Source organism: Apteryx mantelli, chromosome 18, assembly GCF_036417845.1.
Source record: "Apteryx mantelli isolate bAptMan1 chromosome 18, bAptMan1.hap1, whole genome shotgun sequence".
In the NCBI taxonomy this organism is placed as follows: Eukaryota; Metazoa; Chordata; class Aves; order Apterygiformes; family Apterygidae; genus Apteryx; species Apteryx mantelli.
Window position 1 is genome coordinate 16,467,879 of NC_089995.1, and position 21,853 is coordinate 16,489,731.

The window sequence follows — 21,853 nt, forward strand, 5'->3', positions numbered from 1 at the left end:
ACAGTTAGGGCATAACTATTCAAAATTCATAGCTTATGAAATGGAAAGACCTGTGAAGGTCTTCAATTAGGATGCAAATGATGCATAAGACCTTCTGCATGGTGAGGAATAACATCTGCCATGGCTGAAATTAGTCTGAGTCTCTCCCACAGTAACAGGAAGGGAGCCAACACGCAAACTGAATCTGAGTTTATATAAAAGATTTCGGAGACATGGATTTCATCACAAGCCTGATGATGCAGACATTAAAGATTACTTAAACAAAAGAGAGGTTAAAGATGCAGAATGTGGTTTTCAGAGCATCTCAGCCCTGTTTTCAAAAGTGCTTGGAACTGAGTTCTGGTCACTGACCTGTTTTTGAGAATTGTATCTAGAGACCTGTAGCCTAGTCTCACAGCAGGTCACTCCTGAAAACTGAATCTGGATATTTCTTGAAATCACATCAATTCTGACACAGTGATACCTAGCACAACAGACAGGAACGGTTCATGGCTGGCTAGCCCCAAAACAGGTCTTTTCACACCTTTACAGCACAGGTACAGTTTATTTTCCCAGTAAGTTCTTTATATGTTACTTGGGTTTAGATTTTTCAGTTATCTAACAAAAATTAAACTTTAAAACAAGTACTGGAACGTTTGTCATTTGGGCTCTTATTTCTAGGGACACACTGGTCACAAAGGAGAACCTGGTGAAATAGGAAAAGAAGGAGAGAAGGTAAACTTCATCTTAAGGGAGGTGGGAGAGGATTTTTCTCTTTAAAAACACCCTGACAAAGTGTTTCTTCAAGAAGACAGGAAGAAATGAGGCAATTGGCTGAATAACAAAGAGGAATTGAGTTTTTGATTGGGCTTGTCATATGACTGAAGTGTAATTGCTTCCACTGCTCTGTATGCATGTCTGTGTGTTAATACTTCAACAAGATTCATCTTCCCAATAATCATAGTGTTCAAGATTAGCTTCATAAGTTAACTCCTATTGTTTCATATGCAGGGATGTCAGCTCAGGAAAAAGCCCTGCATTAATCACTCAGGTAAATTCCTGACTGATCAAGTGTTCTTGTATGTAGAAGAAATTGTCCATAATGTAGAAGCAAATTCTGAAGCCTAAATCTGCGTGGGAGGGAGCTCAAGGAGACATAAGATGGGAAGATACCTGGATTTGGGTTGGCAGGCTCAAGCTGTCTCTCTTCCAGTCTAATTCATTTTTCTCTCTCAGGGTAGTCCTGGCCCTCCAGGTCCTCCGGGCATTCCCGGAAGCGTTGGCCTACAGGTAACACCTGCTCTTCAGACCAGTTCCCATGACCTTTTTACTGTGAAACTGAAGGGCAGTATTAGTCATTTTGCATTGCAAAAACAGCTATTGCCTCTGCCTGATAAGAGATATGAAAGTCAGTTGATGCTGGTGGGAAGGGTCCTGCTGGCTTCACTGAGCTTTGACTCAGGTCTTGGTATTGGCACATCGCCTTGGATGAGATATGCAAGCAATAGCTGCTTTTTTGCTGGTATTCTTTGTCTGAATTTGAGACTGAGCTCTGGACTGGCTTGAGAGTCTGGCGAGTGGCTTGAAGAGAGCAGACACTCTGAACACATGTGCTGTATGGGGGAATCCACACAGTGCCACTTGCTCAGAGATTGTCACCAATGGGCAAAAAGTCTTGTCTGTGCATCGGAAGACTTGAGTTTTCCATTTCTCCTCATGTTTCTTAAATATTTCTGTGTTGATGAGTTACTATATCATTCTGTTTTATATTTTAATAGTGGTTGGGTTTTAATTGATTTGTTTTCTTAATTAGGGTCCAAGAGGACTAAGAGGACTGCCTGGTCCGATGGGTCCAGCTGGTGACAGAGTAAGAAAAACCTTCTCCTGATTTTCTCACTCCACCACTGATTTCCCCCTTGCGAAGTCCAGACAGTGGGTGTACGTTTGTCCTTACTGAAGACCACTGGGGAACACGTAAAGATGCAAAGTGCAGGCCCTTTCCTGCACATCCTCCAGGCAGACCATCCCTCCAAAGGCAGGAAGAGTCTCTCTGTCTGAGGGATTCACAGGATCAGGCCCAGTATTAATTTGAGCATTCAGACAAGGACAAAGTGCTGCCCCTGCAGGACTGACCATGCTACAGAATCTTGCAAAAAAAGGAGAAACATTTTGTGAACATTTAACTCTCTGTTCCTGTCTCCTTACAAGAAAAAGCCAAAGAACCACTGAATGCACAAAGATTTTCAGGACATGGAAAGTCTCCAGAAACACCAGGGTTTCAGGTCTAATGCTGCACCAAAGACTTCAGGGAGAACTGGATTAACCTCTAGCTAATCATGACCTTGGTCTTTTTCCAGGGTCCCCTGACCATGGGCCTAGAGGCTGAATGATTTGATTTTGAGAAAGCCATGTTCCAAATCTAGGAACATGTGTGTTTTCAAGATGTCAAGGCAATGAATGGTATCAGTAAATCATAGAGATAATGGTAGGGAGATCCACAGTAAAAAAAAAAAAAAAAAAAAAAAAAAAAAACTCATTCAGAAGGGAAACTTTTGCAAGACTGTATTACAAACCAGCAAGAAGTATGGGGTGTCTTTCCAGGGTGTTATGCGTTTTCTTAGACTGCAATATAAGGTAGGGACTTTACCCTCTGCCAATGACAGCACTACAATGACATATTATTCTTTGCAGGGTGACATCGGTTTCAGAGGGCCACCTGGAATCCCAGGACCTCCAGGGAAAGCTGTACGTACCCATTTCTTGGTGGCCTTGTGGCCTTGTCTTTTGCAATCAAAGCCTAAAGTTTACCTTTTCTGCACTAAGCTCTTTCCTGTCAGTGAACAGTAGGGATGTGTCTCAATCAGATTATCCCCTTTGCCTTTTTCCCTCCACTTAAAGCGATATGATTTTAGCTGAGCCAGACTTATGACGTCTTTTCCCTCAGTCGTGCCCCATGCCCATTCTGCCAGAATAAGTTCGCCACATTTCCAGTGCTCTCTGTTCTTCACTGCTTCTCTCTGAACATTAGCAGCTGTGGGCAAACCCATGTAGACCTTCGTTTCTTTCCTGTGTAGTACCTGGGTAAAGCTTTTCTTGGGAAGAAGAGATTTGGGGAAGACTCAGCAAGTGCTGTCCTGAGGCTACTTTCTTTGGGCCTGATCTGTGGTTAGATCACAGCTCATAAGAACTTTTGCTACAAGGCAAAAACAGTCAATTGTGCATTAAAGATGCAATCCACATCCATTTGCAAAGCTCTGGGGTGAAGTGAAGTGTAGGAGAACACAGAACCTGCACACTTACCTCTGGGCAGACCCCCTTACCCTCTTTAACTTGCCTAAATATGAGACTAGAGCTGCATCTGCAGAACTATGGACTTCCTAATGGCATTTTCCACTGCCCGCTGGCCTGTCACCCAGCCTCTCCTTAGTGTGGTTAATGTAACATCCATTTTATAGCAGACAGCTTCATTTTTTTGTGGCAGGCAACACACCACAACCTGTGATGACCCCAAGGCAGTACCACCCTCTGGGGATCCTTCCCTAGTCTTTACAATTATAGAAGAAATTCATCTGAACTAAAATTAAATGAGGTACTTACTGTCCATCGAACATTAATTATGCCAAGAAGGACCTAGGCAGTAAACATTAATGTTTTTCTCTGACCCTGTTTCTCTATTGGTTAAAGAAAGTGCTTCCGAAAATGAAGGGGAACCTGGTCTCTGCCCTGGGGGATTGCTAGCAAAGTCCCCGTTGCGATTTGTCTGCATCAGGAGTTACAGAGTGTAACTGAGGAAATTACAGCAGAGCTCTGGGGGAGGATGTGTATACTTGTGCCTGGCAGCGGTAATGCCAGCAAACAGCACAAAGACTTCTTCATTCACGCACTTGAAACATTAGTCTTTGTCACTGTGATGAAGATGCTTAATGGCTTTTCCTCTGTTGTTACAGGGAGACCAAGGGAACAAAGGACCTCAAGGATTCAGAGGGCCCAAAGGCGATACTGTAAGTGCAGTAAAGCACTAGTCTGCTCAGATATTGAACACGAGTTTCAAAGGAGTCTTATCTTACAGCTTTATTATGGCTTGCCCCCTTAATTTATTTTTTAGTGCTTTACAGCATCCCTTCTTAAAGTAGAGTGGAATTTGAAAACTTTCTTGTTACCAGCTGAGAGGCAGGTACAGGAAGATGACACTGGCAGGGGCTAGCTGGAAGTCCTTGCTGGAAGATAGCTTTCCTTGTTTTGTTCTCAGCACTCTGTGTGCTTTCAGTTGTTTTATTTCTGCCTGTAAAAAGGGACTAATTGTTCTTATGTATCCTTTTAAAACACTTTGGGAACTGTGAATGAGAAACACTAATTAGTGGAAATATTATTTCTAGACATTTTACAATTTTTAATTATTATTTTTCTTCAAAAAAAATCAACAAACATACTTAACCAATAGTTTTATGGGAAGCTGTATTTCCCTTCATGGGAAATCCTGCATTCCAGGGTGTATTATTATTGAGCCAGAGGTTTTGACAATTTATTGGGCGCACCATGGCTAATCTGTTTTATCTTTTTGCCTGCGGTTCAGGTCAGAAGCAAACTAGAGGTTATCAAGAATATGCTTGCTTCCCTGTCCTTTAACCTGTTCTATTGGTCAGATATTTAATCTTAAATATTTCCTCTCAAACACAGCCCACATGAAAGGGATGAAATTATTCCTCTCAAAAATGAGATATTTATGTCTTGTTGGTGTTGAAGAGGCCTAAATGCCTCCTCTTACAATCTACAGCATGGAGCTCAGATCTTGTATCTCCATCCTTTGAAACAATAGAGAATTTTCTCAGATGCTGCAGCCAGCATTACATCAGTTTGCTGTTGTGCCCTAAAAGAACCAATATCCCTGTATGAGCAAATCAAGAGCCCACACAGACTGGATGAAATATTCCTACAGGGTTTGACTGTTATGTTTGTTTAATGGAGATTTTTAGGGGCTGTGTCCTGAATAACACAGGATTTGTTACTGATTTCTAGGGTAGACCTGGACCAAAAGGAAACCCAGGGGCTCGTGGACTCATAGGAGAACCTGTAAGTCAGTTAAGTAGGATGCAAGTCTCTCTGTCTTGCTTGCAGATGACAAGATAAGACATGATAGGAGAGGTCTTACATCTCACAGTCTGTGTTACCAAACTTCTACCCTGCATGTCTATTTGCGTAACCTTCAGTGTGGTCCTGGTTGGACCAAACTCTAGCTGTCCTGCTGTTAATGGCAAATCTCCCTTTCTTCCAGTTAGCCTAGAGCTGGGCCCATTGCCAAAGGTTCTTTGATGTGAATGTATTTTGCAAACCACAATGTCTGTCATGACCTTAACCTGCCCTGTGCATGGTTGCAGGGCATACCTGGCAAGGACGGACGAGATGGAGCTCCTGGACTCGATGGTGAGAAGGTTTGTAAAGTCCTGCTTAAACACTGTGCAGAAAGATTTCTGTTACTGTCCCACGCATGTTGTGAAGCTACTAATGCTTGTGAGGAAAGAGCATAGCTGGAGAGCTTTTGCTTCTAGAGAGAGTTTTCCAGTGGTGTAACTAATGAAGAAGAGTAAAGTTGCTCTCATTAATTAATCCCAAAGAAATTCCCTGAAGAAAGAAGATGCACAAATGGGCCATGCACGTATGATCTAAACTCAACTAAGTCTCTCTACTTAGTTGTTCCTATTGGCTGACTCTAGGCCTTCAGAGATGCTTTTTCAGAGCTGCTGACAGAGGCATCTGTTTGTTCTAATTGCCTGTAGACAAAGTGCTGTCAGGTGCTAGTTGCCTGATTTTTGAATGATGATCCCACAGGAACATGCTCTCTGTGTTGCCAAGGAAGGAAGGGTCTTGGATTATTAAGACTGGGAGCTGTGAGAGGACTAGGGAAACACTTGCAAGCACTGAGCACCCAACTGCCCCTTGTTTCCAGTGGGTGCCCAGCTCCTGTAGGCACCGTTGCAAGCTCACGCCAAGCGCTGCTCAGTGCATCTTGCACTCTGCAGGTACAACAGGCTCTGGGATCTGCAAATGCCGGGGGTGGGGGGAGATTTAAAATGCCTGTTTGTGAATGTCTCCCCTATCTTTGTCAAACCACTTCCAAGTAACAGGGGTCCCTCCTAACCTCTTGATATCCGCAGGGCGAAGCAGCTCGCATGGGTGCTCCTGGAGAGAAGGGGCCAAACGGACTTCCTGTGAGTATGGCAGCACAACCGGTTGCCCTCGAGGCGTTGCGGCGGCTTGGTCTTTCGCAAAGATACGTTGTGGGGAGAGGAGAGGTTTGTTTTGTGCACTGCCTCACAAGGGGCCCCATTTAAGCCAAGACAAAATACACTTTTCCCACAATACAGAGGGGGAGCAGTGTACAAGACACAGTGGAACGCATCTGGAGTAACACTCGGTAGTAATATAGAAGTACCCTGACCTTTGGCCAGTCTTGCTCAGTTTAATATCTGAATTTGAGAGGGACTTTCCTTTCCACGTCCCAGTGATGTGCATCCCTTATGCAGGGAGCTAAGATCTGGGATACAACTGACCAGGATTCAGTAGTATTCTGAGCCGTGTCCTTGGCTTACTCAGTGTTCACTGGCAAAATATCTCTCTCCAGTCTTCCAACTGTTTAAATGGAGGTAAAGTATTCTTTCCTTCCTGTGTAGCAGAATATGTTGAACCTCCTTGGAGGGAGGTTTCTGCAGTGCAAAATGCTGCTGCTGCTGCTGTTTTATTTGTATATTCCTCTTCTTTGCTCTAATTACCAAGCAGTAGCATATTCAGAGCTGCTAGGACAGTGAACAAGAGGGAAATTGAAGCCATCATTTTCATGGCAAAAACTGCAGAAATGTAAATCCTCCATTACTTCAAGCAAACGTTGTTCCTTGTATGTCAAATCAGACCAGAATAGCAAATTTAATAACTCTACCTCTTCTGACACTCTCTGTTGTTTTTTTACAGGGATTGCCTGGAAGAGCAGGTATTAAAGGCTCAAAGGGTGAACCAGTAAGTGAATCTCTTTAATGATGGGTTCTGATGGGGAAGCTATTAACTGTGTTGTGTCAAGACTTTTTGGCTTTGGGGGGTTAGTGCCCCTAAAGGAAGGACTTACCCCGAAGTGAGGGTGCCTGTGTTCCTGCCCAGGCTGAGTTCCCCTAGCAGAAATGAGCAGGAGTTAGGTACAACAACAACTGGCAAGACCCTGCTCTTGTTGAGACAGCTCTTGCACCTATTTCAGTGAAGACATATGGGATACATAGGAGGGTCACCAGTGGTTTGGTAAATCTCAGGAAGGGAAGCAGGCCCCTTTTTGTCAAGGTCCTGAGAGCAAGATTAATCTTCTGGGTTTTAAAGGGCTCTAACGGAGTATCTGCAAGCAGGAGCAGGATTTTCTCATCTTTCCTTCTGGAGACTTCTCCCCCATACACACACACACATACCAGGAGAAAAGCCACCACAGAGCTCTAGATTGGCACCTACGTGTGAGATGAAAGAAGATCTCAGACAGACCAAAGCAGTCTGTCACAAAGCAATTCTGGAAAGTGTTGTCTTTCTGTCCCTCCCATTCTTTTCTGTATTTCCCCCCTCTGCACTTGCATCATTATTCTTGCTAATCCTCATGCATATGAGATAGCTGCAGGAAGACATTTCTCCTTGCACAGCAGTGACACAAGGATGAGTGAAGTGGGGTTCCCTGAGCATCCCTCCAACAGGGCTTCCCTGTCTTGCTGGGCCACTTCAGCCTGAGACGGGATGTGGTGGCACCACCCTGGGGCTGACAGCCCTCCCTAGTCACCGATCCTGGGGCAGGAGGTACAGCTCACCCACTCTCTAAATGTCCATTGTATAGTGTTTTCCCTTCCTAGTCTTAAAGCTGTAAAAGTTTAAGCTGGTTTTTATTTCCTCAGCCAAGTTGTAACTCCCTCTTTCGCTCCCACCTTGTTGCCCTGGGTAGGACAGAAGCGACTGTCTGAAGATATGCCCCAAGGGAGTGTTTGTTTTCTCCTCTGCAGGGCAGTCCTGGAGAGATGGGAGAGGCAGGTCCCTCCGGAGAGCCAGGCATCCCTGTACGTAACCCTGCGACTCGCATCTATCATGAGCTCTGCTGAGGGTGTTTTAAACCAAAACGTGAAGCTGGGGCTCAGGTGCTGCAGAAATTTAGCAACAAGATCAATGCTATGCCTCCGATAATACACGCCTGCCCGCGGTGATGGGTCCTCTCAGGCATCCCACGCTTGTGGGGAAGCTGCTCAGTGAGCACGGTGCAATCCAGCTGGATGGACACTTCCAGGCATGGATACGCGTACCCTGCGGCGGAGAGGCAAGCCCCCCACGGCGGGCTGCGTAGCCTAGTGAATGCAGCAGCGGGCAGGGAGTTGGGGATTGAAATAACCTGGCTGCCAGCAGTGTGCACCGGCTCTGCGGTGGGTTGGGGAGGGGGGATTTGCTTCTCCCGAAGGGCATGGCTGACTTTGGTGTTGTTGCTAGGGCGATGCCGGTATTCCTGGTGAGAGAGGCCTGCCGGGACCCAGAGGAGCAACTGTAAGTACATAACTGCTTCTTAAAGTGTAAATCAAATAGATACCAAAATAGAGTTTGGTACGTGGGATTACTGCCTGACTAAAATAAAAGGCGGTATTTTCTGAGTGTTGTCTCTGGGGAGTTTCAGCAGACCCATAAGTGGGTCAGATCCTGCTCTCACCGACAGCTCTGTGCAAATGCAAAGTGATTCTTCCCCTTTCACGTAGCAAAGAAAGCTGAAGCTGTCAAGAGGTTTGTGAGGCTGCTACAGTCAGTGCAGGAGAGCCTGGACAGCCAGCAATTCCCTGATCAGATAATAAGGTTCGGCTTGTGCTGAATGTGAGTTAAAGAAGTAATACTCCTGTTAAGCTATTCCGACATGCATAGCCACCAGCACGTGAAACATGAAATCCTTCCTGTTCCTGTATCGCTTTCCTTGGAGCAGTAGCGATTTATTGCAAAACCTGAGGCCATATAGGCAACACAACTGGACAGCCTGCATGTTGCCGTACTGAATGACAGCAGCTTGAAACGTGTTAAAGAGTTTGTAGAACTGTTGACAACCTCTTGCCTTTCTTGCACCAAGTTGCATCTTTTTCACAACTGCTTGGAAACACCCCAGAATTCACAACCACATGGAATGAGGCCAAAACAATTTTCAGATGGGGAATCTGTTCACGCATCCCCTATCTCATCCGCGCCCCCCTTCCAGCCCTGCTGTAGCATCATCCTGCCAGGAGCTTGCAAAGGAAGAGAATGTGGGTGTGAGTCAGTGTGAAACATAACCCCTTGTACAGCCAGGACAGTTTTCAATTTATGCCGTGAACTGATGACATTCTGAAACTTCAGAGTTAAAATTCATTGAGGTCCTCGATGGAGCGTTTTATTCCTGCATTCATTCTGTTCCCTGCATCATCTCAGAGCCTAAGAAATACAGAGCTGCAGGACCTGCAATGCAAACCTTCTGAAAATAACTACATGGCTCCCTGTTGTGTCCCTACTAAACAGCATATGATAAAAACATTTGTTGTTGTTCACAATATTAAAAATGCTAGGATACCATTTATTTTCTCACTCCCCAACTACTGTTGCTATTGTGGTTGGACCTGACCTTCCAGGGTTTTCGTTGTGCATTTTTTTGTTTTTTGTTTTTTTTTTAATATCTCATTTTGAAATCCAGAAGCCTGCAGCAAGACTAACATGATTTCTGGTATGTGTCACTTGGAAGAAATTGAACAGTATAATGATTTATTGTTTGTGAGCAGCTGCTCTTTAAATGTCCAAGCGAAGGGAAATCAGCCTTAGAAATAAACTAAATTAATAATGTTTGCTTTCCTGTCTCCAAATTTTTCATCAAAATTGGATGCCTGAGAAAAGGTATTGTATTATTATAGCCAAAGAGCAAATACGATTGATTTAGCTGTATTGGTGCAGACTTCTGCAGTGGAGGCAATAGCAGTCGAACCAATGTTTATTTCTACTGGTCTGTGTTGTTAGATTCCTAAGTTATATGAAATGTATTTAAGCCTGGGCTATTAAAATGGAGATGCAGGATTTGTCCAGTGTTAAGACTATTTGGCTTAAACTAATTTGACCTTTCTTATCATACCAAATCAAGGGTTATTTTATATTCAGAGGCCATCAAGTTCTGCCAAATGCCAGCATTTTTAAAAGCACTGGAACAGCAAAGTAGTTTTGGCACAGTTTAACGTTACTTTCATAGAGCTCTGTCTTTGTAACTCTTAATTTCATTGTTGAATTAAAAGCAGAAAACAAAAGTGGAAAGAGTAACCACAAAAATACCTGAGTAGTTGACTGGTTCTTTGAAGATAGTGGTGTTGTGTTTAAGCAGATAGGCTCCTAGTTCTGGGCTTGCTGTACAAAGTTACGGCCACACTGATCTTGTCAGCCAAGCAGGAATAAGGCGACTGATTTAGATTGTAAATGTAGTCACACTTCACAAAAGGATTTCCTCTTCCTCTTGGTCATGGCCTGAAGAAATTAAATAAGACAGTGGATGTTTGGATACCAAGGTGAATTTGTAAGGCTAACAATTAGGGGAAAATACATATAAATGCTTTTAAATTTTATTGTAAATAAATCTGGAAGAGTTGTGCAGGCAAAGCAAATACAGATGCCTTTTTAACACAGGGCGTGCCTGCCTTGCAGTCCCATGAGTACTTGGCTTTTTGAGTATATTGGATAGTCCATGCAACCGAGTTGGCCAGTTTAAAGTTTCTTGGAATCCCTCTGCTCTGCAGCTGGCAGAGGTGGCTGCAAAAGGAGACAAAGCTGAAGTCCCACTTTGTCACAGAAGTTTGCCTAAGGCACCTATTTCAAAAAGACACTTTAGAAAATTGGATTTAGATGCCTAAATTACTTAGATTTTTATTTTACCCAAGATCTTTATCATATATCTGATTTTCTGAGTAGAAAGCAATAGGCTCCTAACAGTAATGTTCATGTTCTCTCTAGAGTGCTGGGCTTTTAAAAGCACCTGCGCTAAGAGAAAGCCCAAGAGACTATTTCTCCTATATTTCAGGTACAAAATATGTCCAAGCAAGTGGATGCAATTGCCATTTTTTATGTCTAAGTGCATGCAGCAGATGTTTTACAGCAGTTTCTTGCAGAGCTGGACCAATTAAATGCTTAGTACTGAAATGGCAGATCCCCCTTAATGTCTATTTTCCATGCTATATCATGGTTCCACCTTTTGCTGTCACTGATCTTTTCTACTCGTGAGTGTGATATGTTCTTAAGCATTAGAAATAAGCATTTTTGTTAATAGTAACTATTAATAAAGTTCAGTATACCCCAGGCTGTTCATTACCCACTGTAATGGCTGTTCATCAGCATTGCCACTGGGAAAACTGTTCTGCAGTCCAAAACTGCATGTTTCCTCTGTGTTAGAACTGAGTCAGTTTAATTACAGGTGTGATTTAACTGGCCCTGAATTATCTTACAAATGCTGATCGTTCTCCTTTCAGGGCCCACTTGGTCTTCAAGGTCCGATGGGCGCCCCAGGTGTAAGAGGCTTCCAGGTCAGTGTGCCGGTAACGAGAGTCATTTACTGTGCATCACGTTCTGGTAGGCCACTGTTTGATGCAAACCTCTGGCAAGATAATGCATGATGGTAACAAGTGATAGGAAGAAATGTCCTTCCATTTGTCAGAACCAAGTTAACGCCTTTATTAACATAGCGCGGTAGAAAGAAAACAGGGCCAGATGAGCTGCCTGCTAGAGGAAATGATATTTAGTGTTTGTTTCCAAAAAAGGGGGTTGAGTTTGATCTGCGTAAAGACGTCTTTCTTTCTTCTCTACCTAAACATCTCCAGCCTATCTGGTCGAAAAAAAGTGTACAGTGCTAGCTTCTGTGAGCATCACTGTATCAGTCAGGAATCATAGGTGTGATTTTATTAGAGAAAGAGCTAGGCCAGCGGCAGGCTGGAGCACTTTGGCGGTATGGTTGACTGCAGCTGGGAAAGATGGTGGGGCAGAAGTCAGAATAAACCGTACCAGCCAGAGCAGGATTTTGCCAGTAGAGACTGTGCCCTCTCTAGGAGTACTCCGCAAAGCCTTCTGGCGTTAAACCGGGCGTTGGAGACTTTGTGGAGCCTGAAGGCTGCTTGCCCAGAAGGTTCATCTGCAATAAGACAAAGAGTTTCCTTGTCCGCAGCACGGGAGGTGAAGTCAGAATAAGCAGGAAATTCCTGGGAACTGGAGGCAGGGAACAGTCAGCAAGCAGTTATGGAAACTGGTGAATTTTGGGGATGTCACGGGTTTCTTGTCACTTTAAGCTGTAGCTCTTTTTTTATTTTCCTAACAGGGTCCCAAAGGTGCCAGTGGGGAGCCTGGCCTTCCTGGTCCAACTGGAATTCGTGGAGAGTTTGGTGACAGGGTAAGGAAAGGAAGATGCCTGTTTTTAATTCCTGTTTCGGAGACGTGAAACCATAGTCTAACAGGGCTCCCAAACATTGTGTGGCTGGTGTCATCCCAGAGAACACAAGTAGGCTTGGAGAACGTCAGTAACTGGGCATCCCAATCCATCGTGTATAGCAGCTCAGTGTCCAAGACAGACCCTACAGAAAAATAATCTTGACCTTTGGGGCCTCCAGCATCCAGTCTCCCTCCAAAATTTATTTTTGGGTCAGTGTCTAGCTTTGCTCGCATCACTTGGAGGCGCCGAAGTGGTGAATAGTTTAGAATGATAAAATTCCTGTATTGAATTTCACAGGGAAGAAAAACAGAACAATTGAAAAGTATGTGAGGGACTGAAGAGAATGGCGGCCTACCATGGCCAGCTCTATCCCAAGGAGGGTGGAGGAGCAGGAAAATTAATCCTCAGGACTCACTGCTGAGGAAAAAGAGGGACTTTTCTTACCAAAGGCCTTAGTAGCAGGATGGTAGTTAGAGTTCAAGTCACTGATTTCCTCTGTGAGCTTGGATAAGGGAGTTAGTTTATCTGAGCCTCAGATAAACTACCTGCAAAACTGGGGTTAGCAATAATTTCCAGCTTCCCATGAATATTGTAAAGATAAATACATTAATGATTATGAGGCGTTCAGACAAGGCAATATAGAGGCCAGACACATCCTGAAGATAAAAGACCCACCAAAGTTTCCCATCCATTCCTGTCCTAGAGCCACCCTGCAGCAGCTCCAGTGGTGGATCAGGCAGGCCCACTCCTGTATGCTTCTGCATGTCAGTGGGAAGGTCAGGACACATTAACCTTTCTTGATTTGCTATTTCTTTTTTGTTTTAAAAAAAAAAAATCATGTGTCCTGTCTCTTTTATGGCTTGACTCACGTTCCTGTCCATGTTTCCATTTCAGTTCCTAGAAGTCCCACTCTTTTTAGATGGAATGGATTATTTTAGAGAGACTTTTGGGATCATATCCTAGCCAGAGTAGACAACTGGTTTTTTTCTTTCCTGTTCTGTATACTGATTTCACCAAAGACTCGCTTTCCATGAGCACAGGAGAGCTGATTCACCCACTCTGTTATTCAGAGGTTTGATTAGGGTTTCTGGACTTTTTAAAATTATACTTTGCTCAGGGATTTCTTTCTGAACAGCAGCACACCTGGGCCCCACACCTCAGGATAAATCCAGCTTTTTATTTAAATGTATTCATTCTCGTTTAAAAGAAGCCAGCAGGGCAAAGCGCGCAGTGCTTGTTTGGGGCTTGCAGGAGAACAGTGGCCCTGTGTTCGCCGGCTCCCTTGCCTCCAGCCTTAAGGTGAAGTTTCTGGGTAAATAATCGCTGCGGCACCTTGGGGTTGCACAATGGCCCTTCTGTGCTCCGCTCCAGGCAGGTTTCAAAAAGCCTCTTGGTTGGGAGGGCTGCGAGTCTGGAAGGGTAGAACAGGCAGGTCATTGTGGAGCCGCGGGGTCCTGCCTGCATTCGGAGCATCGCTGCTGTTCGGAGGGGACGTGGCCCCCACGCCGGGCAGCCCGTTACCCAGAGAGCTGCTCCGAGCAAAGGGAAGGAAAATCTGATGCTTAACGCAAAGGGAGTCGCAGTAACGATATCTAGGTTTTATTTCTGGCTGTGAAGTTAAGTGCATTTACTCTTAAATGTCCTGGCTGTTGCTCAGCCCCCAGCTCATTGACAGCTTTCCCCAGGAAGATGTGCTGCAGCGAGCTCAGGTAACCCCGGAGACTTTCCACCTCCCCGAGCGCCACCGGCACTTAGAGTAACTTCCGTATTGCCCGTGCCGTCACGCTGGCGTAAGCGGCCACCGCCTGCAGCCTTAGTCCTCTGCGCCGGCCGCGGCGATGGCTGAGCCGGGAATCAGCCTGGCAATTTTCCGCCCTTCCCATTTGGCACAAGGTTTGGCCTGGGGAGAGGCTGAGACCTCAGAACGCGTCTCTCTAGCTTAAGGAAACGGCCTTTCTCGCTGGGGGCGATGACGCCTGCTGTGGGCTGAGCGAAGAGATGCCGAGCTGGGTTTGCATCGCCGACGGGCTAGCCTGGCGCGCCGTCCCGGCGTAAAGAAAGATGGTAACAGCAAACGCGGGGTCGATACAACCCTCTAGTCCCAGCTGCCTCTAACCCTTCACACTCCACTGAAATCAATTGTGGCTGGTTTTTTTTCTTTGCAAAAAATGATTCCTACCAGCCTGAGTTAACAGGTACTGACATGTTTTTTCGCAGTCCTCGGACTGGCTGTGTCCGGGAATATAAACCAGCACGTCAATAAGTTTATTGTTTTTGCATGAAGAATACAGGAGCTTAGTGCAGCAGACCGTGAGATACGCAACAGCATTGAGAGGATATAGAAACCATCTTGCTGGTGGTGGGGGATACTGGGGAGAAGGCGGGTCTGACAGTCCTTGCTGATGGAGGTGGTAACGGGCAAGCATTTTTCCTGAGGATTTTTATTAAGAACAAATTCCTGGGAATTCTGAATGCCGCAACAGTCTGGGGTAATGTCTCTATCAGTGATTCTTCACTACGCGCTGGCTTACACCAGGTGCCCAGGGAAAGATGTTAATTGTGTTTAGCTGGTGGAGTGGCAGAAACACGACGGCGGCCAGTGAATGTGGAACTGGTTGTTCTCGGGGCCATTAAATTCTTGTCGCTCTTTCCCGCCGCTAAGAATTGCTACTGTGGAAAATCAGAGTTTTGAATCAAAATATTTAGGGCTAAGCTTTTCTCTAGGGGAGCGTTCCCTATAAGGCACGGTCTTTGGTGACTGAGCTTTATTTTATTGCCATAAGCTGTCATGGAGCATTGGGACTTCATGAAGTTGGAAGTATAAATCTAGATGACAGTAAAATACTCAGAAAAGAATATATTGCATTTGCCATTAGTACACATAAAATGGGAGTTATAAATGGTCTATTCATTCTTGTATTTCTACCTCCCAGTGTCCGTTTTTCAGAGAACTGTTTTTTCTTTAATAGAAATCCCTTTTTTTTTCCCATTTATTCAGTGCCTGACTAAAGCAGAATGACGTGCCCATATTGCATGAGTTTGTCCTCCGTTAACACTCTCTTCTGCTGAGCCACCTCTAGATCTAGGCATTAAAAATGGTCAGTTTGGAGATGCCAGACTGATGAATGTGCCGTAGAAATCCTGTCCAAAGGGTAAAGTGGTTGAATTTGCCCTACGGATTCTGCAGTAGAGAAGAAAGTCTGGGGTTTCCTGTACTCCCTTCTGGCTCTGCTAAATGGACCCAAAGTTGCAGAGCGGGGCTGGACATGTTTCATTCCTTCTCTGCAAGTGCCAGGTAGACACAGTTAGACTTGGAAGGATTTTTCAAGCTGCCTAAAATTATTCCTAGGATGATAACTGCCTCTCCTTGGTTCATCATCTGAATGTATTTTATTCCCATGGGCATGTTCTTCTGTGGGTCTCCAAGTCAGGAGTAGCTGACTCTAAATACCCAGGAAAACTGACAGTCTAAGGAGGCCTTGAAAAAACATCCTGACTTTTTTTGCCCTTATAGTACAAAAAAATTCTCATCCATTTTATACCATGAGTAAATTCAATCCACTTTTCCCATTATCAGGTGTGACAGGGAGAGATCAGTCGCCCACCAGTCTCTTCCTGGACCTTGTCCTGTAATTTGTGGATTTGTAAAACTGCTGTTTCAGACTTGATATCAAGATGACAGTAATGAAAAATAGACGGGCAGAAGGGAAGAAGGGTTCCTGCCCCTGGATGTCTGCAAAAAGACTTTTGTGAAACAGGTTTACAAGAAGGGGGAAAAAAGAGGGGGGGAAAAAAAAAGGAGGATTAAATGCACAGAAGTCATTTTAGTTTTATTTAGGGGCTGGGGCAGGAGACGGCCGGTTCCCGGTGGGAAGTGCTGCTCCTGCAGCGACCCTGCGCTGCGGCTGGTGTGACGTGGGGCCGGAGAAAGTCTCCTGCACCGCACAAGCCGGCGACTGTAGAGTGCCACAAAACTGGCAAGAAGGCCTAAAATCTCTTCTTATTTCTAAGAAATGTGAATGACACTTGGTCCCTCCTCCTTGGTGATTAGGAGACTAATTCCCACCCTCTGCCATTGTAGTGAATGTCTGACTGCACCAGGAATTTACAGGAAAATAACAGTTTGAGCTCACTTGCCTTCTTTTGCTTATTCTCAGGGTCCTACTGGTGTTACTGGTCCCAAAGGTAACCAGGTAAGTGAAGCTGATCTTCCTTCTAAGATAATTTCACGTTGTAATCAACAGTTCAACTGTACTTTAGCCGCAGCCTGCTTTTCCTTCCCTTAAAATGAAAGTGGAGCAGATACCAACAAAACACGTTTTGTTCCAGTTTTTCCTGTGCTGATGAGAGGGACGTATAAAAATGCTGTGATAAAAAAGTTAGGCTTGTGCTGTTTATTTTGTAAGCACGAGGCATGCAATATATAAGCTCCTCGGATCAGCATTCGTTCCTCGAGTAAGTTGAGAAGTGCAGCGTTTCACTGGGGTTATTCATGGGACTAATGAAGAGGATTCATCCGAGCCGCAAAGCTTAGCAGACTAATAGACTAATTTAATCTTTTAATTTTTGCTGCTTAACTTCCATATTTGGATTAATCTCAGTGATGAGTGTTTGATCCAATTTGCATCAAATATATAACTTATGCTAATGAATGACTGTTTTTTTGCAGAAAAAGGAGTGCTTTTCCAGCAAGCATTGCTGGTTTTGTTTGCTGATTTCAGTTGCCATGTGGTCTCTGCTTTGTTGCTAAGGGATAGATCAATCCAACCTCCGTTTGTCCTGAAATAACTTCCTCTCTAGAGCCGTATGGTCACCATAACGATGTTCATTATCTGCTCTAATTTTCGTGTAATGTGCAAGCTCTGCTGCTTCGGCATAGGATCGGGAAATGCTGCACGCAGCAGCCCGTGGTGGCAGCGTGCAATGAATCGTGTCGCTCGCAGCGATGCTCGAATTGCACGTGTCTCTGTTGGCTTGAGGGAAGGTGATCGACAAATGGATGCTCCTTGTCGCAGCTAGTGAAAGTCATGTCACTGGAGCTTTAGCCACCCTCGCGTTAGGGGCTGAGACTGAGCTGCTGGCAAGCCTCTCCCCAGAGCAAGCGCAGAGAGAGGGTCCTCACCAGAAGGTGATGGATCACGTCTGTGTAAGGATGGGATGGAGCAGCTCTGGAGAGGACTCTTTCCACTGAGGACAAAGCTATGCTGGACATTCAATATTTAGCTGCCATTGCAAACCCACCTTTTCTGCGAGTCCCAGAGCTGGGGAACCTGAAATTTAGATTCTCTGGAAGGAACTTGTAAAAAGTCCCATTCCAGACGCTTCGTGTCAGAGGCTGAGCGGGGCCGGGTAAAATGCTCCCCCTGAGAAGCGCTTGTTAAGGAGCCACCGCCTGCCTGCGGGTGTCTGTGGTGATTGCCCGGCCAGGGCTCTCGTCTGTACGGATTCAGCCTTTCATCCTGCATCTAAGTACCAGCCTGTTGCAAAGGGCACCTGGGCCTTGGGGGAGCTGCCTTCCACCACGGGTACCGATGTCAGCAGGGGAACAGCTGCTGTGGAGTTCAGCTTTGGGAAGAGAGAACTTCCTTTTGCAGGAGGAGCTGTACAAGCTGCTAGGCTTGCCCATCTCCCTTAGAAGCTGAGGCTTCAGTACATGAGGTGTTGATGCTGGTGTCTCACTTTCAGGGCATTGCTGGAGCAGATGGCCTCCCAGGTGACAAAGGAGAACTGGTAGGTGTCCTTAAATTCAGTAGAATTGACTCCTCACATAGATGGGCCTAGAGAACCAAGAATCAAGAACTAATATGGCCAGTCAGAATTAACCATGCGAGAGCTCCAAGAGCCATCGTTACACCACTGGTTGTGAAAAGGAGAAGGCAACCCGAGCCTTCCATCCACCGTGTTCGCTGTGTCCATTAGCTCTCGTCTTGTCCTTAGGAAGCCCTGAGTAGCCAGCGTGAACTTTACAGAGCCGTGGCATGCCTGAATTCAGCATCAGTTCATAGCCTGTTACCAAAACGTGCTCTGGCCTGTTGTGTGGTCTCCAACATCCAGTTATCATTCCCGGCACCTTTACTAGAAAAGCCCGTTAGGTGCTAAGTAGGAGATTTGATTCAGATGTACGCTTCTTTTAATGGCTCATTTTTTCATATTTTCCTTTTATTTCCCATAGGGTCCCTTTGGTCCTCCTGGCCAAAAAGGAGAGGTATGTGTCAGACACTGCAGACTCATGCCCTGAAAGGTTTGGGAGTAAACACGCTTACTGCATCTCTCGATGAGGTATCTCCATAAACTACATTGTGGCATCATTTCCTAGAAGCGTGTTTTCCTCGCAGCCATGCTATAAAATCTGTGACAACGAGGATTCTTTGTGGCATTCGCATGGTTCAAACTGGTTTTGATAATTTTGTTGTAGCACAGACATGGACTCTAATTATCATGACCTCCATGTCAAACCAAACCACCCATGTAATGTAAGAAACACATGTGGTCAGCCAGATCAATTAGGGAAACAGGAAGAAAAGCTTAATTAATCCCCTTAAGAACATAATGGATCATGTCTTCCTTTTTAATCTTTTTTTCCTTTTCTTTTTCTTCATTACAGCCAGGAAACAGAGGAGAGCTTGGTCCTAAAGGTGCCCAAGGACCTAATGGGACTGCTGGTGTACCGGGGATTCCTGGACATCCAGGGCCTATGGGCTTCCAGGGAGAGCAAGGTGTTCCCGGCATCACAGGAAAACCTGGCCCTCCTGTGAGTATTATCTGCTTTTGGGGCTCAGTCAAGGAGTCACTGAAGTGAATAGATGGATTGTGGATTTTGGATGCAGATTAAAAGCATGAATTTTTGTCCTGCATTTTAGCAGACAAAAATAGGTAAATGCACACGCAGCCAACAGTCCTTCAGCAGTAGTTTACCAGTGCAACAAGATTAATACAGTTTGCAAGCTTCAGAGTTAAAAGCAAATCCTCCAAATTCATACCTTGGAGAATTAATCTTCTCTCACAGCGATATACTAATAGATTTTCTGCATTCATTTAGAATGGGCTGTGTGAAATCACTGTTTTCATTAGAAAAGTGAGTTGGAAGAAGTTGGTCATTTAAAAATATAACTCCTATTCACTACTCCAAATGTTAGGTATCTCTCTTTGTCCAGAGCTACTGTTTCATCATTCAGGAAAGGCCAAATAACCTTTAAAATTAAAAATTAAATATCTGGCCTCAAACATTAAAATTAATCCCTGCTATTAAGGTCATGACAACTTCTAGTTGAAGCTATCATGATGTGGGTGGGAAGCTCATCCTCGTGAGGGAGCCTCTGCTTCTTACGACCGAGCTGCTGGAAATGAGTTTTGAGCCCTCAAGTTTCTGTCAGGGATGATTATCAATAATGTGGATTTGTGTAAGGCAGGATTATTTTGCTAATTGCAGGGCAAAGAGGCCAGTGAACAACATATAAGAGAACTCTGTGGGGAAATGATAAACGGTGAGTACTACTGGGAGAAAACTGACTTTAATTACCATATTTAGCTGAAGATTTGTTATTTCTCTGTCTTAATAGGGAAAAATATGTTGACCTTTAATGTAAGGTGATTATTCAGGAGGTCATCTTGTTGTCTGGGACATTCTTCATTTTTCTAAATTTAATATTTTAAAATCATTTGTCATGGTAACATGCCAAACATACTAAAAGCAGCTTTGACACAACTATCATACAAACATGCTGGCAAGCACTGGACTGTGGGAGTATCTCCCCTAACCTTTGTCGTTCTGAACTTCAGCCCCCATCTTCTCCCCGGTCCTCCCAGCTCTTCTCTGCCCTCTGCCACACACCTCGCCTCCCAAGGGACTCCAAGCTCCCAAGAAATGTTCTTATTTCTTTGATGCTACTCTTGTGCATTTAGAGGTTACGTTCACCATTTGGGATGAAGTTAAACTCTGAAAGCTTGTTTCAGAAAACTCATTTCAATAATTTAAGTATTGTTCTCCAGAATATTTAAAATCTTTCAAATTGGTTTAGAAAGCAGGAAATATCAGTGGCTTAAAAAAACCTACAGATTGCTGACCAAAATCTCCATCTGTGCCTAGAGATTTATTATTAAAAAAGAATAAAAAAATATGGGTGAGCTGGCATGACAGATTCTGTAATGTTTAGTTTCCTTCTGCTAGAAGCAGTAAGTGTGTAGGAGTGGCAGAGAGCAAGAATTCTGCCTAAGCACGCAACTCGCCTTTATTGTCAGAAACTCACTTTTCAGCTGCTCCCTCAATTAACCGCACTTGGTGGCAAATGACAAACAGCCAAGCAAAGGATGAAAACGCTGGCTGTGCGGTTTTACATTTAATGTTTTTTTTTTTCAGATCAAATTGCACAGTTAGCTGCTAATCTGAGAAAGCCGTTGTCTCCTGGAATGACGGGTCGTCCTGGCCCAGCTGGTCCCCCAGGGCCTCCTGGAACAACGGGAAGCGTTGGGCATCCCGGTGTTCGTGGTCCCCCTGGATACCGGGGGCCAACAGGAGAACTTGGCGATCCGGGTCCCAGAGGTGAGACTAAACAAGTGTTTCCTAGCGCTGTCCTGAGCATTTTGAGTTCCTTTTGACCTTTTCCCTTCCTGTGCTCTGATTTGGCTGCAGTATGCAACTTGTGGTTGAAATTCTGTTTATATTAAAGGTGATGCTGGTGAAAAGGGAGATAAAGGACCGGTTGGTCAAGGTATTGATGGGCCTGATGGAGATCAAGGACTTCAAGGTAAGGCTGTGCAACATTTAATAATCCACAACTAAGTTAAAGGCTACAGAGGGACAGCTCTGCATATTGTTGGCAGTATATTATAATTAATTTCTCCCTACAAGTATTACAGTAGGGTTCTTTTCCTCTGGGTGGCATATTCCAACACAAGGGGGACAGCAGGTGCATACAGCTTGAACCACTAGTGGAACTTCATTAGCACATCCCCTCGTCACACCTCTCCCATTTCGTCCTAATTGTTTTAGAGAAAAGGCTGCTGGGGACAGCAGGACTCTCTATCTTGCTTCCTGCTAACTAATGGCTGTGAAAGATCAAGAACTCTTCTAGATCTGAAAGCCAGAATCCTTCTTAATTGCTCCCAATTAGTCGTCAGTGTCAGAAGGTTGTTGTTTTCAGTAGCACATTATATACAGTAATTAGTTAATGAACAAGTAGTACTTCAGTTCACTTAAAGGTGTGTGACACCTATGGAATTCTGGCTCCAGATTAAGACAAAGGAATCATGTCTGTTGCCCCTGAGTATTTCCTGCACGCTGTGTCCTGATGGGCACTTGTCTTTTTGATGCTAGCTACAACACAGACTGCCAGCTATGTTCCTTCAAAATTAACTTAATATTTCTGGATCAAACAAGACAGGGTCTGCCGAGGAATCGGGGACCAGATCTCGTTT

General features: G+C 44.7%; 1 protein-coding gene across 5 annotated transcripts in view; it reads left to right on the top strand.

Moving 5' to 3' along the window:
* Positions 1 to 21,853, top strand: part of COL9A3 (collagen type IX alpha 3 chain) — a 46,858-nt gene that overhangs the window by 22,695 nt on the left and 2,310 nt on the right. For 4 of the 5 annotated variants that reach the window (XM_013953564.2, XM_067307867.1, XM_067307866.1 and 1 more), the window contains 20 exons: positions 661 to 714; positions 1,216 to 1,269; positions 1,793 to 1,846; positions 2,671 to 2,724; positions 3,927 to 3,980; positions 4,996 to 5,049; positions 5,355 to 5,408; positions 6,132 to 6,185; positions 6,943 to 6,987; positions 7,995 to 8,048; positions 8,470 to 8,523; positions 11,490 to 11,543; positions 12,329 to 12,400; positions 16,597 to 16,632; positions 18,125 to 18,169; positions 18,612 to 18,644; positions 19,044 to 19,190; positions 19,869 to 19,923; positions 20,796 to 20,978; positions 21,106 to 21,183. In XM_013953564.2, the coding sequence (XP_013809018.2) occupies positions 661 to 714; positions 1,216 to 1,269; positions 1,793 to 1,846; positions 2,671 to 2,724; positions 3,927 to 3,980; positions 4,996 to 5,049; positions 5,355 to 5,408; positions 6,132 to 6,185; positions 6,943 to 6,987; positions 7,995 to 8,048; positions 8,470 to 8,523; positions 11,490 to 11,543; positions 12,329 to 12,400; positions 16,597 to 16,632; positions 18,125 to 18,169; positions 18,612 to 18,644; positions 19,044 to 19,190; positions 19,869 to 19,923; positions 20,796 to 20,978; positions 21,106 to 21,183 (1,288 nt within the window). The remainder of the gene's footprint in view (positions 1 to 660; positions 715 to 1,215; positions 1,270 to 1,792; positions 1,847 to 2,670; positions 2,725 to 3,926; positions 3,981 to 4,995; positions 5,050 to 5,354; positions 5,409 to 6,131; positions 6,186 to 6,942; positions 6,988 to 7,994; positions 8,049 to 8,469; positions 8,524 to 11,489; positions 11,544 to 12,328; positions 12,401 to 16,596; positions 16,633 to 18,124; positions 18,170 to 18,611; positions 18,645 to 19,043; positions 19,191 to 19,868; positions 19,924 to 20,795; positions 20,979 to 21,105; positions 21,184 to 21,853) is intronic. The other variant, XM_067307869.1, reaches the window with a different exon arrangement.